Genomic DNA, 14,612 nt, shown 5'->3' on the forward strand with positions numbered 1-14,612 from the left:
AAAAGAACTGAATGTGTGTGGTTTTGACTAGTAGAAGTGTCCACTGTGTAGCTGAGTTATATGACATATGGCCAATGGCAGGAAAGGCTTGATAAATCAAATCAATAGAGCAAAAATGTTTTAATTCAGCATATTTTAGGGTATGAAGAGATTCTGATGGATTTTTTTCCTGGCTACCTATTTGGGATGGATACTGCAGCATATGGACTAATTTGTTTTAACAGGACACTGCCCGGGTAGATTTACTGCTCCCATGAGCAGTTCCTTTCATCTTGAGTACAGCGTAGCCTCAATCTGACACATAGAAATCCCCAGCTCCTGAGTGTAACTCATTCTCTTTAAAGGCCTCTGTAAACGCCAGCCTAGGCCTTGGCATGTTGCCAAAATAAACCCTCTGGTCTGAGGCAATGCCAGCTGTCAAGAGAGGCAGAGAGAATTGGGAGGGCCCATCCTCATTAGCCCTTCATTATTTTTTTAGACAATTCCACATAATTGCCCTGATTTGAGTCATACCTTCAAAATCTTGAATCTGCTAGCTGCATGAAACAATCTCAGAAGCTTTTGTCTTACTAATATGGATGGGTCAGTAAAAGGAAAGACCGTTCAAGAAAGAGTGGTTTCAGGATTCTGTTTCGCATGAGGGTCATGTTGACTACACAACCTTCTGCAAGTTCGGAGAAGGCACAGTGGGTGCCAGTACTTGAACTGCTGCACTCTGTAGTTTGGTTCCTCCATTTCCTTCTGCTTCATTTTGCATATTTCAAAGGCAACCAAGTGAAAGGTGGTGGGGAATAATAAATATTGCAGGCATGTTTTCAGTGTATACATGGTACCTAAAAAGCAGAGAAATCACCTTGCCAACAAAGGTCCGTATAGTTAAAGCTATGGTTTTCCCAGTAGTGATGTATGGAAGTGAGAGCTGGACCATAAAGAAGGCCGATCGCCGAAGAATTGATGCTTTTGAATTATGGTGCTGGAGGAGACTCTTGAGAGTCCAATGGACTGCAAGAAGATCAAATCTCTCCGTTCTTAAGGAAGTCAGCCCTGAGTGTTCACTGGAAGGACAGATCCTGAAGCTGAGACTTTGGCCACATCATGAGAAGAGAAGAGAAGACTCCCTGGAAAAAGACCCTGATGTTGGGAAAGATGGAGGGCACAAGGAGAAGGGGGCGACAGAGGACGAGATGGTTGCCTAGTATTCTCGAAGCTACCAGCATGAGTTTGACTAAACTGCGGGAGGCAGTGGAAGACAGGAGTGCCTGGCATGCTCTGGTCCATGGGGTCACGAAGAGTCGGACACGACTAAACAACAACATGAGAGGGTAGGGATGCAGGAGGGATCCAGAGGCTTAAGCAAGTTGATAGTGTTGGTCAGTCTGGTTCTGTTTACCAAGGCTTGTGTGTAAGAAAAGCCTGTGTGAGATGGGTGGGTGAAAGGCACAGTTAAGGTGGGTGTGGGAGCGATGCAGGGTGGCATCAAAGTAAAGGCACATGTTAGTTGATATCTGTTGGACCGAAAAGGTCCTAGAGCAGGCATAGGCAAACTCGGCCCTCCAGATGTTTTGGGACTACAACTCCCATCATCCCTGACCACTGGTCCTGTTAGGTAGGGATGATGGGAGTTGTAGTCCCAAAACATCTGGAGGGCCGAGTTTGCCTATGCCTGTCCTAGAGGAAAGTAACCTAGAGAGCCTCTGCAGTGTCATGCTTGAAGTGTTGGACTAGTAAAGGGGAGGTGCAGGTTCACATCTCAAATCAGCTATGAGTATCTCAGCCCAACCTACCTCATAGGATTGTAGCAAGAGTAAAATGGGAGAAAGGGAGAAGTATGTGAGCTCCTTGGGAGGAAAGGCAGGGTCTAAATGTAATTAATTAGGATAAGCAGTTCTACTCTGCCAAACAAAGGTGGACTTCCTGCAGTGGGTTGGTAGCCATTGAGAGACTCTCCAGTGATCATCATCACATCACAGTTGTTGCTTTGAGGGTTTTTTTCCCCCTACAGTCAAGCAGTATGTGAAATTTTGTGAAATAAATAAATATATTATGGTAGCTTATTCTGTCGCTAAGCTCTGTGCTGTGTGTAGAAATGATTCCTTTTGTCTGTGCTGTCCTACCAATCAATTTCACTGAATGATCCTGAGCTTTCGTATTACGAGTGGGATAAAAACCACTCTGTATCAAGTTTTTTTCAACACCATGAACAACATGATAAATCTCCATGTCTCTCTTCCTTTCCCCAATTCTTCAGCCCCAGATTTTTTTTGTTTTTTTTCGTAGTGAAGGTGCTCTCTGGATCATGGTGGTCTGCATTTTTTCCAACTCTAAAATAGCCCTTTTTGAGATGCTGAGAACAGAAATATGTAATATTCCAAGTGTGACTGTACTTTATATTAGTATAGACCTGAAAATTTTAGACAGAATTTTTTATTTTCCCCAGAATATATATATATATAGAGAGAGAGAGAGAGGATAATCATACTACAAAAAGTGTGTTTTCAGTTTTGTAGAATTACTTCCAAAAATAACTTGAACAAATGACACTCTCTAAGACAAAATTTGTTCTCTTTTTCAGCTATAAAAGCTCCAAATACAGTTTAGTCCTGCATACCAAGAGGCTGCTATCTTCTTTATATTCCATTGATGACAATCTTTAAGGTTGTTACAAATCCAAGAACTTTTTCTCAATCTCACCTATGTTCTAGGCAAGGAGCACACAAGGACACAGCTCTACAGCTTTGGGATTTTAGCCATTGTAAATTATACATGACACAAGAACATTCATGCTTGGCTCATGGTGGGAAATGTAATATTAGCCTCTTTTTGTTTAGTAAGCCATTACATTGTTGTTTTTCTGCAATATGGTTTCCTTTGATTCCCCCATTGTTCTTTGTAGTATACCACAGCCACATCAAATCTCTGCATGTTTATTCACGAGCAAGTCCCATTGTGTTTTAATGGGGGCTTACTCCCTAGTAATTTATTTTACAATTGTAATATAAGAATCCAAACATCTCACTCACATGGACGGCTCAGCTTACTATTACATTTATTCAGTAAAACGTGTTCAGCTATTTCAGAATCCCATCATTGTACTAGTGACATCCATGCCATTTACCCAATCTGTGAGGGTTTGATTAGCTGCTTGTGCGTGAAAACGTGCTCCCTCAGAGTTTGTGCGCCCCCACAAACCTCCGTGTGTGACGGAGCTCCTCAGACATGTCTGCTCTAGTCACTAGTAGAGTCCGACAGTGGCTGCCTGCGGAAGCGTTTCCAGCAAAGAAGTTCCTTAACGGAAACGCGTCTCCTGGACTCACGGCGTGACAGTTTCCTGCGAGGTATGGGTCTCCCTATGGGAGACTCCGATACCTCCCCACTGTTCTCGCTGGAAGCCTCCCTGAGCCCTCCCTCCTGCTCGCATTCCCTCAGAGACCCACTCCTCCCCCTGCTGGTCCCTGCTTCAGCAGTTGAGTCTCTTTCATCCTGCCTGAGTCCCTCCACCACCTGATGCTCTGATGGCAGTTCCCTGACATCCACTTCCCCTCCAGGGCCCCCCTCACCCCCTCCCAATTCCTCCCCCCTGGGAGGTGAAGGGCTAAAACCCCGAAACGAATCTTCCTCATCTTCTGACGTCTCGAACAATTCTCTCCATCGATCGTCGTCCTGGCCAGCTGAATCCTCCTCCTCTTCAGAATCTGGGAACCCCTCCAACTCCTCTTCCTCGTCGGTGGTGGCAAAGTATTCCCTTCGGAACCTCGCTACAGGCTGAGGTTTACGTGGGAACCTCTGATGAAAAGTCTCTATTAAAACCTTGTCATTGACATCCTCTGCCCTAACCCAGGTGTTTTCCGACTCCGGTTCCCCTTCCCACATTACCAAATACTCTACTTGATCTCCCTTCCACCTGGAATCGAGGATCTCCGCTACATGGTAGCTGTGTTCCTTCTCCTCCATTGCTGGTCCCCTAGTGACCCTCCCCTCACTGTCTCCTCTATACGGTGACAGCAACGACCTGTGAAAAACTGGGTGCAGCTTCATGTGGTTCGGTAACCGGAGCCTGAAAGCCACTGGATTGACCTGCTGTATGACTTCAAACGGACCCAGCCTTTTGGGTCTTAATTTCTTACAACCTCCTTTGAATGGCAACCCTTGGGTTGACAGCCACACCTGGTCCCCCACCCTGATGCTTTCACCTTCCCTTCTGTTTTTGTCTGCTTGCCTCTTATATTCCTCCTTAGCCCTGTTTAAGTTGAGTTGGAGCTGGCGATGGATCGCTTCCATTTCTTCCACGAACTGTTCTGCAGCTGGAACGCTCCAGTTCTCCCCCTCCCCCCCTGGGAAGGCTCTGGGATGGCACCCGTGATTAGCCAAAAAGGGGCTCATCCCCGTGGACACGTTCTCTGCATTGTTGTAGGCAAATTCTGCCAACGCCAGCTTCTCCACCCAATCATTCTCTCTGTCATTAACATAACACCTCAAATATTGTTGGAGAACCCCATTTGCTCTTTCCGCCTGCCCGTTGGTTTCAGGATGACGGGCCGTCGAGAAATTAACCTCTACATGCAGTAAGCTCATGAGCTTCCTCCAGAACCTGGAAGTAAATTGTTTCCCTCGGTCTGAAACCACCCTCAAGGGGGCGCCATGCAACCTAAACACATTCTCTACAAACAATTTGGCGGTTTCTTCTGCTGTAACCGCATGTGAGCAGGCTATGAAGTGGGCCATTTTAGTTAACAGGTCTACTACAACCATGATGGCTGTTTTCCCTCTAGACCTTGGCAGATCAGTCATGAAATCTATTGCCACTGCTTCCCACGGTCTCTCAGGTGTGGGCAGTGGTTCTAATAAACCAGCCGGCGCCTGCCTCTCCCCCTTGGCTCTTTGGCATTGTTCACACCCTCTCACATACTCCCGCACATCTTCCCTGACCTTGGGCCACCAAAATTCCCTGGTAACCAGCCACATGGTTTTGTGTTGCCCAAAGTGCCCTGCTGTGGGGCTATCGTGCAGCTGCTTGAGTACTTTCTCCCTCAATTCCCCTTCAGGTATATATAACGCTCCCTTATAATACAATGCCCCATTTCTCTCCTCAAAACCACCGGGTTTGTCTTCCTCCCCTCTGAGATCCCTGAGTTTCCCCTGGGCGTATGCATCCTGCACCGTACCCTCTACCAATTCCCTTTGCCCCACCAAAGTCGCCCCACACACCCAGCGGTCCTCTGGAATGATATGGGTTTCTTCGGGTGCTCCCTCCCCCTCCAAATATTCAGGTTTGCGTGAGAGAGCGTCCGCCCTAACATTCTCTGGGCCTGGCACATAACAAATCTCAAAGTTAAATTTGGAGAACTCTTGGGCCCATCTCAACTGCCTTTGGTTGAGCACTCGCGCCGTTCTCCAGTACTCTAGATTTTTATGGTCCGTGCACACTTGCACTTTATGTTGTGCACCAACTAGCAGATGCCTCCATCTCCGGAACGCCTCATGAATAGCAAGCAGTTCTCGGTCGTACACCGTGTAGTTCCTCTCGGATTTGTTCAGCTTCCGCGAGAAGAAGGCACACGGACGCCACTCCGACTCCTCCTTCCCCGGCTGCAGAAGAAGCACCGCCCCTATGGCTCTGTCAGATGCGTCTGTTTCAACCCTTAGCTTCTTTCGTAAATCCACATGCAGAAGTTGTTCTTCAGAGGCGAAGGCCCTTTTCAGTTCCTCAAACGCTCGCTCCGCCTCCGCCGTCCATACAAACTTCTTCTTACTGCTGAGACAGTCAGTGATGGGCGCCGTCAGATGGGCGAAGTTGCGGATGAACTTACGATAAAAGTTTCCAAACCCTAGGAACCTCTGCACATCCTTCTTGGTTTTGGGTGTTTTCCATTCCAGCACTGCCTGTACCTTGCCGGGATCCATGGCCAATCCCTTGTCTGACAGGCGGTACCCCAGGAATTCCACCTCCTTGGTATGGAACCGACACTTCTCCAGTTTGACCCACAGCCTGTTGGCTTGCAGTCTGCTCAACACTTCTCTGACGTCTCTCACATGTTGCTCCTCATTCTCAGAATACACCAACACATCATCTAGAAAGGCAACGCAATTCTTGTAGAGCAAAGGGCCCAGCACGTGGTTCATAAAAGATTGAAAACACGCGGAGCCTGCTTGTAATCCAAATGGCATAACGAGGTATTCAAACGCCCCCAAAGGGGTAAACATGGTGGTTTTCCATTCATCCCCTTTCCTTATGCGTATCAGGTTGTACGCCCCCCTTAGATCCAGCTTTGTGAAAATCTTTCCCTTCCTCACCATGGTCAAAATATCATCAATTCTGGGCATAGGGAACGCCACCGGTTCAGTCACTGCATTCAGCCGCCTAAAATCACATACAAGTCTCGGCTTGTCCGCATTTTTTTTGTCCACAAAGAACACTGGGCTCCCCCCTGCTGCTTTGGACTCTCTGATGAAGCCTCTCTTCAGGTTCTTGTCAATGAACCCTCGCAACTCCTGCATTTCCCTGTCTGACATGGCATACAACTTGCCCACGGGAAGCTGTGCTCCAGGGAGTAAATTGATCTGACAATCAAAGGGTCTATGAGGTGGTAGTTGGTCAGCTTCCTTCTCACTGAACACGTCGCTGAGATCTGCATACTGTGGTGGTACCTTCACCTTCCCCATTACTTCAGTCCCTGCTAGGGTGGCTTGGGCCCCTACTGAACCCTTCTCCCCTTTGCAGTGTTCTAGGCAATGTGCTGAACCAAAGGACACCACTCTTTGATGCCAGCCAACCAGCGGATCATGTAGAGCTAGCCAGCTCATTCCCAAAATAATGGGAGCGCCTCCCAGGGTGGCCACATTAAACGCTATCAGTTCTGTGTGCCTTGCCACCCTCATTATCATTGGGACAGTCTGCAAGCGGACTCCTCCTCCCAACAACTCCCTGCCATCAATCGTGGTCACCTGCAGGGGGTTGCTTAAAGGGATGGTCTGTATCTGGTGTTCAGCAGCAAACTCCTTGCTCATAAAATTGCAGGAGCTGCCTGAGTCCAATAGCGCCTTTATTTTTAGGGGGTGCCCATTCTGCAGCTCTAGCGACACTTCAATCACTAGAGCAGGTCGAGGAGCTTCTGGCACGGGCACTTTCACTGCTCTTTGGCCTGGCTGCAGTGCCCCAATTGTGGCAACCAGGCGTTGGCTTTTACCTGCTCCGCTCCCCCTTCTTCTCCCCCCTCAACAGCTCCCACCATCCCTTGCCATTCCTTCCTCTGGGGGCAGACTCTGGCAAAGTGGCCTGGCTGTTGGCAGAGATAGCATTTCCGGGGGCCCTTTCCCTCCTTCTTAGCTCCCTCGCTGGTTTTTGAAAATGCGCGCGCGCGCGCTGTTCCGATTTCCATCGGCTCTGCCGGCGGGAAAGCTGGCTCAGGAATGTCTGGAATGCGGAACTCCTTCCAACGTTCCCCTCTCCCTTCCCGCCTCTCCAAGGCTCTTGCCTCCTGCCGCGCTCCTATGGTCAGCGCAGATTTGGTCAGCTGATCCATAGACTCCGCCCTGGGGCTCCGTGCCAGCTCGTCTTTCACCCCCGAAGAAAGACCTTCTTCAAATAGCATTTGAACGGGTGCCGCCGATAAATCCCAACTCAGTCTGTGAATCAGCATGGTAAACTCAGTCCAATATTCACGGACAGATCGACTCCCCTGCTTACAAGCCATTAGCTGTCTGCGCACCACCCCTTCCTCAATATCGCTGGAAAACATGATATCCATTGCACGAAAGAACTTCATTGTGTCCTTTAGTATGTCATTGTGCGTTGCCATTAGGGGTCGAACCCAGTCTCTAGCCCCTTTCTCAAGATGCCCAATTACAAAAGCAACTCGCGATTCCTCATCAGGGAACTCATCGAACTGCACATTAAGGGCATATTGCATCTCTGTCCTAAAAGCATGGTAGTCCTTGGGGTCCCCCCCAAATTTCTGCACCAATCCTGGTACCTTTCTGGGGAATTGAGTGGCTCTCCCCTTCTTGTCTGCATCCTGAGCCCTTCTCTCCTCCAGCCTCGCCGTCTGCAGGGCCAGTTGAACCTCCAACGCTCGGTATCTATCTTCCAAGCTTGGACCAGCTCCAGCCCCTGCTCCTCCGGTTCCGGTTGGTTCGCTCATGATGCCTTCTCTTGCACAGGCAGCGTACAAAGACTGTCGGACTGCTGTGAGGGTTTGATTAGCTGCTTGTGCGTGAAAACGTGCTCCCTCAGAGTTTGTGCGCCCCCACAAACCTCCGTGTGTGACGGAGCTCCTCAGACATGTCTGCTCTAGTCACTAGTAGAGTCCGACAGTGGCTGCCTGCGGAAGCGTTTCCAGCAAAGAAGTTCCTTAACGGAAACGCGTCTCCTGGACTCACGGCGTGACAGTTTCCTGCGAGGTATGGGTCTCCCTATGGGAGACTCCGATACCTCCCCACTGTTCTCGCTGGAAGCCTCCCTGAGCCCTCCCTCCTGCTCGCATTCCCTCAGAGACCCACTCCTCCCCCTGCTGGTCCCTGCTTCAGCAGTTGAGTCTCTTTCATCCTGCCTGAGTCCCTCCACCACCTGATGCTCTGATGGCAGTTCCCTGACACAATCCACCAAGTGGTCCATAGAGACAAGCTCTATTTAGCATTAATAGATATTACCATTGTGCAGCAGCCAAGGATTAGTGCTTTTAGTCCATTAAAAATGTTCCAGTAAGAACCTTATGAAAAACAAATGTGATGTAATAAAGTTAGAACTATGTTTATAGATCAATCTAGGAAAAACGAGTCTCTGGCTTAGAAAATAAGTTCCTAATACTAATGAGGAGTCTACGTAAAAATTATTTTTTCAACGTCTGGAGTACAAAACACATGGAAAGGCCAATGATTGCAACATAACTAACTTTGTTGTGGTTTAGCACAAAGTTCTGATTTTAATAGCACATAAAATAATGCTTGCTAAAGATCATTATTTTGCTTGTTCACGTAAAATCCATGCCTCAACACACAGACCAGGCTGGTTAACATGTAACAATAAGCTAAGCAATGGTTTAGTGTGGACATACAATGGTAAAGATGTTCTGTGCTCCTCTCCCAATCATCCTCTGCTGCTGTACTCTGAACTGAGCCATGGTTTGTCTTAGCAGGTCATCCAAACTTGGGTTCATGGTTTGTCTCACACCGGGCAAACCACAATCTGTAACCTAAGCTTTCCCCCCAGGTGTTTACATGTAAGTAACAATAAAATTCACGCTTTGGGGTTATACTTGTCATGCAAATTCATAAAGCCATTGGAGCGATGTACACAGCAAAAACAAAACACTGAAACACAAGTTCTAAGAACAATAAAATCAGTTCAGGAAGCTCCAAAATAATAAGACCATACATACAAACTCTAAAAGCAAGGGGGGGAGGGAATTCATCAAATATAAAATTAATTAATGTGCTGCAACCACCCAAGAACAAAAATATTATCATGTGTTTGTAAATATAGCACATTTTGTGTAAATATAGCACATATCTTGGTCTTTAGTGTTGTCTATTTTAGTTTGTGCTGACATTCTCTGATAAAATTACATCTATTTACTTCTTGACATCTCTTTGAAGCGATACTGGCCTTAGTATGAAAATGTTTTTCATATTTATCAGACACAGTACTTGGCGTTAGATCTAATTACAGGCATTCGCCCCCACCTCCCCTTTTGTGGAAATCTCCCTTAGAATATGAAACAAAGGCGGGCAGTTCTGAATGCCTGGCTTGAAAACTTTGAATGCAATGCAAGAGTTTTAACTGCAAATTTACAGTCCATTTTTTTCACGAGTCTCTACTCTCAAACTTCTAACAAAGAAGCTGCTTCCATAAAACTATTTGTGGTCATACATATTTGTATTGTGTCCACATTTGTAAATAGAAACAGAAATCTAAATGTATTTCATTAGAGAAAAATTTAATTAAAGGGCTGGCATTTGTTTTTGAAGTCACTTAATGAAGCTGAATCCCTATTAGTGTGAGAAATATGATTCTTCAGCTCTGTATTGGCCAAAAGCCTATTTTTCTGTGCATTTATACCTCCAAAGATAGAAACTTTGGAAGCCCAGTGAAAAAGTACTTCAAGGGACAGGCAAATGATGGAGAAGTAGTGCTTCTACAAAAAAGTTTGGGAGATTTAGTTTGAGGAAGATGAATGTGATAAAAGTTATTAACAAAATATTCAGGATTAAATATAATTTAATTTGCTAAAAAGATGTGCCATTTTCCTCGAGAGGATTGCTTCTTATGTTGCTGTATCTCTGAATATAACTATAGCATCTGCATTTTCTAGAGGGATAGAAGCTTGTTAGAATAAATACACTGAAACGTTAATTTCCAACTGGAATTGGCCTGGGACAGATCTGCAATTCACACCTATAATAAAGATTTATGAATGTGTTCAGTGTTTCCTGGAAACAGGCGAGAATGTCCCCTTTGTGCATTGGTCATGGATCCTGCAGTCACTGTGCAAATCACTGTACCTTTTGTGGGGCGTGGCAGAAAAGTATTCAAAGATATATGTGCTTTAGTGCTTTTCTTTAAAAAGAAAAAGCACTTGATGGTGGGACAGAGGTTGTTGGAAAAGGTAGCTTTGTATCTGGTTTCTTCTGAAAAGGTCACATATTTGCTACACAAATTATTTGCTCCTGTTTGCCAAACTGCAGCAAACAACCATGTTTCAAAAATGGCCAGGCATGGACTGAAAGTACAGTGGTACCTCAGGTTACATACGCTTCAGGTTACAGCCTCCACTAACCCAGAAATAGTGCTTCAGGTTAAGAACTTTGCTTCAGGATGAGAACAGAAATTGTGCTCCGGCGGCACAGCGGCAGCAGGAGGCCCCATTAGCTAAAGTGGTGCTTCAGGTTAAGAACAGTTTCAGGTTAAGTACGGACCTCCGGAACGAATTAAGTACTTAACCCAAGGTACCACTGTATGTTCCTTTTTTATCATCAGTTGTGTCATAGGTACAGCCAAACTTGACGTCTCGGCTGCTGGATGTTTCAGAAGTGAATGTTTCTGTTTTCGAACACACCTTGGAAGTCAAACAACTTCCAAGGCTTGTTTCTCAATTTCCCCCATTGAACTTGCTGACGTCCCTTTGATCCTCGGTTTTCGAATGTTTCAGAAGTTGAATGGACTTCCGAAACAGATTACGTTTGAGAACCAAGGTTCCACTGTACTACAAAGTTAGATGCCTTGATCTTGAAGCAGAGTAAAATGTCCATTCTGAATTCTGGAGGCATTTTTGGGGGGTTCCTCACGCAGCTGCCTTAACAAAATTGTGAAGAATAGATTTCTTGTGCCCCGCTCCGAAAAGCTGCGTGTGTGCCTGTCCTATTTTTGCTCCGGGAGTAAGGGAAGAACACTCCTAGCTCTCTAAAAATGATACTTTTTGTGGAGGTACTTTATGCTTCTCTGGCACAAAGAACCAAGGCGGGGATGTTCCATCACCTATGCCAACCTTTCCCAGCTTGGTGTGCCCTCTTAGATATTGGTGTACTCCAGTTCCCATTAATGCTAGTCAGCATGACCAGTAGTCGGGGATGGTGGCGGCTGCAGCCTATCAAAACTGGAATTTGCTTTCTTTAATTTCATTCGTTTAAAGCTTGTAGAACCGGTGAGGGGGGAGAGTTTCCTGTTCTTTCTCCTTCTCTGCAGCCACCTGCACCTCCCAAGGCCTTTCCAGAGAGTTGGGGGGAAGTTCCTGAACTATGTGGATGGGGGTGGAGGAGGGGATTGGGGGTGGGTGGGTGGGATTTCTGAAAATTAGGCACATCACCTCACGCTGCTCTGATGTCTAAAACACACTCCTCATATGTCCACACACCCAGCATTCCTTTTTGTTTGATAATTGTCCTGATAATTGTGAGTATTATTGTACTTCTTAAAAAAGAGCATGCTTAAGAAATAATAATAGAAATGGTTTGAGTTTTGTTTGTTTTTTAGCTGAGCTTCGAGGTTCTGTCTAGTGGTTAAGAGTGGTAGACTCGTAATCTGGTGAACCGGGTTCGCGTCTCTGCTCCTCCACCTGCAGCTGCTGGGTGACCTTGGGCTAGTCACACTTCTCTGAAGTCTCTCAGCCCCACTCACCTCACAGAGTGTTTGTTGTGGGGGAGGAAGGGAAAGGAGAATGTTAGCCGCTTTGAGACTCCTTCGGGTAGTGATAAAGCGGGATATCAAATCCAAACTCCTTCTTCTACTTTAACCTATAGGTATAGTGTCAGAATCAAAATGAATTGCTTAAAAAACAACTATTACAGACTCACAGTAGACAGTTATAACAGACAATCTTTTAATACAGTTACGGTCAGAATGAACATGGCTTGCATCATTTTTCGCCCCAGGAATGGAGACTGAGCTTTAGGAACATGGTTGAAAGTAAAAGCATTACACGGGTACATTTCAAGCAGGGAATTCTTCATCAAATTGTATCAGCTGAAGATGATGCAATATGAAAAAAGTGTGTCCTTAGGCATTTAGTTCATGGACATTACTCTTTTAGGTTAGGGGTGGGTAGCCTCTGGACCTCCAGATGTTCAGCTGCCATCATTCCTGACAACTGGCATGGACTGATGCGGGTAGGAGTTCAACAACATCTGGTGTGCCAAAGGTTCTCCATCCCTGTTTTAGATAAAGAAATTATTTACCATTATGGGAAATAAAATTTGTGGAAAATATAAGTATGCTTAGAACCCATGTATATGCCAGAAGTATTCTTTTAGTGGGTAGTCCATTTTGGGCAGGTAACTTAAAAGTTTAATGTCTGAATGTATGTTGTTTTGATGATTATATAAATAAATTACTAAAACTACGTTTTTAATTTTTATACATAAAAATATACAAAAAACCCTTTATTTTCCCTATATTTGTGACACAGTTCCATGGATAATGAAATATATTTCCTTGATTCCGAAAAGTAATGATAAAAAATCAATATTCTTTCATTTTACCATTTGCTTGAAACTAAATTATAAGCAGGGCCACAAAAAGATTTCTGTTTACCACTCTTTGGTGGGGAAAGTGTTGTTCTCATATTTAAATATAGAACATTCATGTGCTATTAGTAATCCATTCATTAGATCATAAAGTGAGCTTCATCTTTCCCAAACTACTTTTGTTTTTCTTGTGTTTGGGAGTGAAACAAATGAATTGCTGTTGTGAATCACATTCTGTGCACCACTCCTACACAATACTACTTTCCCCCAACATCATACAAACATGTTTTCTATGTTGCAAGATCCAGACAGAGTATTTTTAGGAAGCTGTTAGAAATATAATCCTGCTGTCAAGAGCTAATCCCTCATTGAGAGTTCAAGTGGCAGATTACTTGAAGCGTGGTATTTCATTGTCCGCAAACTGTCATCTGATAACTCACTAGGTAGTTTGGGGAACCTCCTTGTAGGGTCAGAGAGACCATTCTCCCCACTACAGATTCATTCTGTTTTTTCCTCCCTTTGTTTTGGATTTTCCTTATTAGGGCTTCCTGAAATGCAGTTTGAAGCCAGGCACACAACAGAATTCTTCGGTTCCTTTGTCACGCCCAACATGTTAAGGCAAAGAAATGAGCATGATGACTTAGCACAACTTGTTTCTTTCTCAAGACTTAACGTATTTTTCGCTGGAGCGAATGGCACTGCGCAGCTCTCCCTCTCTGTGCAGCACCTCTTCAGCGAAGCGGGAGGAGAAACGGAAGGGGCTCCGTTTCTCCTCCCGCTTCTTGAGAGAGGTGCTGCGTAGAGATGGAGAGCTGCGCAGAGAGGGCCACCTTAACCTCACTGGGTTGTTGTGAGGTTGTTGTGTGATAGCCCTTGTTTAGCCCCCTGAGCAACTTGACAAACAGACAGGAGAACATTATTCTTGTTTTCCCTCTTCAATCAGTCTTGGATTCCATCACTGCCCAAACCATGTGCCTCTCTCTCTATCTCTCCAAACAGCTGGATGATCCCTTTTTTTTCTGGGGCTTTCTGTGAGAGAATGAAATCCAAGCACTAATGCCTGTTAAAATGCTTCTATTCACTTGCAAAATCAAGCTTTTGAAAAGAGGCTCTACAGAAATAAAAGATTCAGAATAATTTTTTTCTTGTTTTCCTCCTCTAAAAACTAGGTGCGTCTTATGGTCGGGTGCGTCTTATAGAGTGAAAAATACGGTAGTTTAATAAAACCATTTTGTTTCCTGTCTTGCTTCTCGATAGGCAACCTCTGAAAATCCCTTTGAGAAGAGGCGGAAGCCTCCTTTGGCCGAGATGTCACGGCACCATAGCCGGTTTGAAAGAGATTATCGCACAGGATGGGACCGCCGGGAGTGGAGCACCAATGGGAACCACGTGAACAGCAGTAACTGCAACAGCACAGTGAACAGCAATAGCAACAATAGACCAGGGCTTTTGCCTGTGCCAATTGTACCCTCGCGGCTGCATGCCCCAGCCACAGTTGCTTGTACCACGGTGAACAGTGATGTGATAACCACGCTTGTGGCCAACTCTTCTGCAGCTGCAACAACCAAAGTAAGAAGGAGATCTTTGTACTCTCTATTGTATTAGCTAAGGAAAACCTCTTGAGAAGATACCACCTTTTCCTTTAAGATCATGTTAGC

General features: G+C 45.5%; 1 protein-coding gene across 1 annotated transcript in view; it reads left to right on the forward strand.

Annotated features, from left to right (window-relative positions):
* The window catches only part of KLHL29 (kelch like family member 29), a 431,347-nt gene that overhangs the window by 131,333 nt on the left and 285,402 nt on the right, over positions 1 to 14,612 (forward strand). Inside the window, exon 3 of the mRNA XM_081189071.1 lies at positions 14,212 to 14,523. Within this exon, the coding sequence (XP_081045197.1) occupies positions 14,263 to 14,523 (261 nt within the window). The 5' untranslated portion in view covers positions 14,212 to 14,262. The remainder of the gene's footprint in view (positions 1 to 14,211; positions 14,524 to 14,612) is intronic.

This window comes from Podarcis bocagei (assembly GCF_964188305.1).
Source record: "Podarcis bocagei genome assembly, chromosome: 3".
NCBI classification, from domain to species: domain Eukaryota; kingdom Metazoa; phylum Chordata; class Lepidosauria; order Squamata; family Lacertidae; genus Podarcis; species Podarcis bocagei.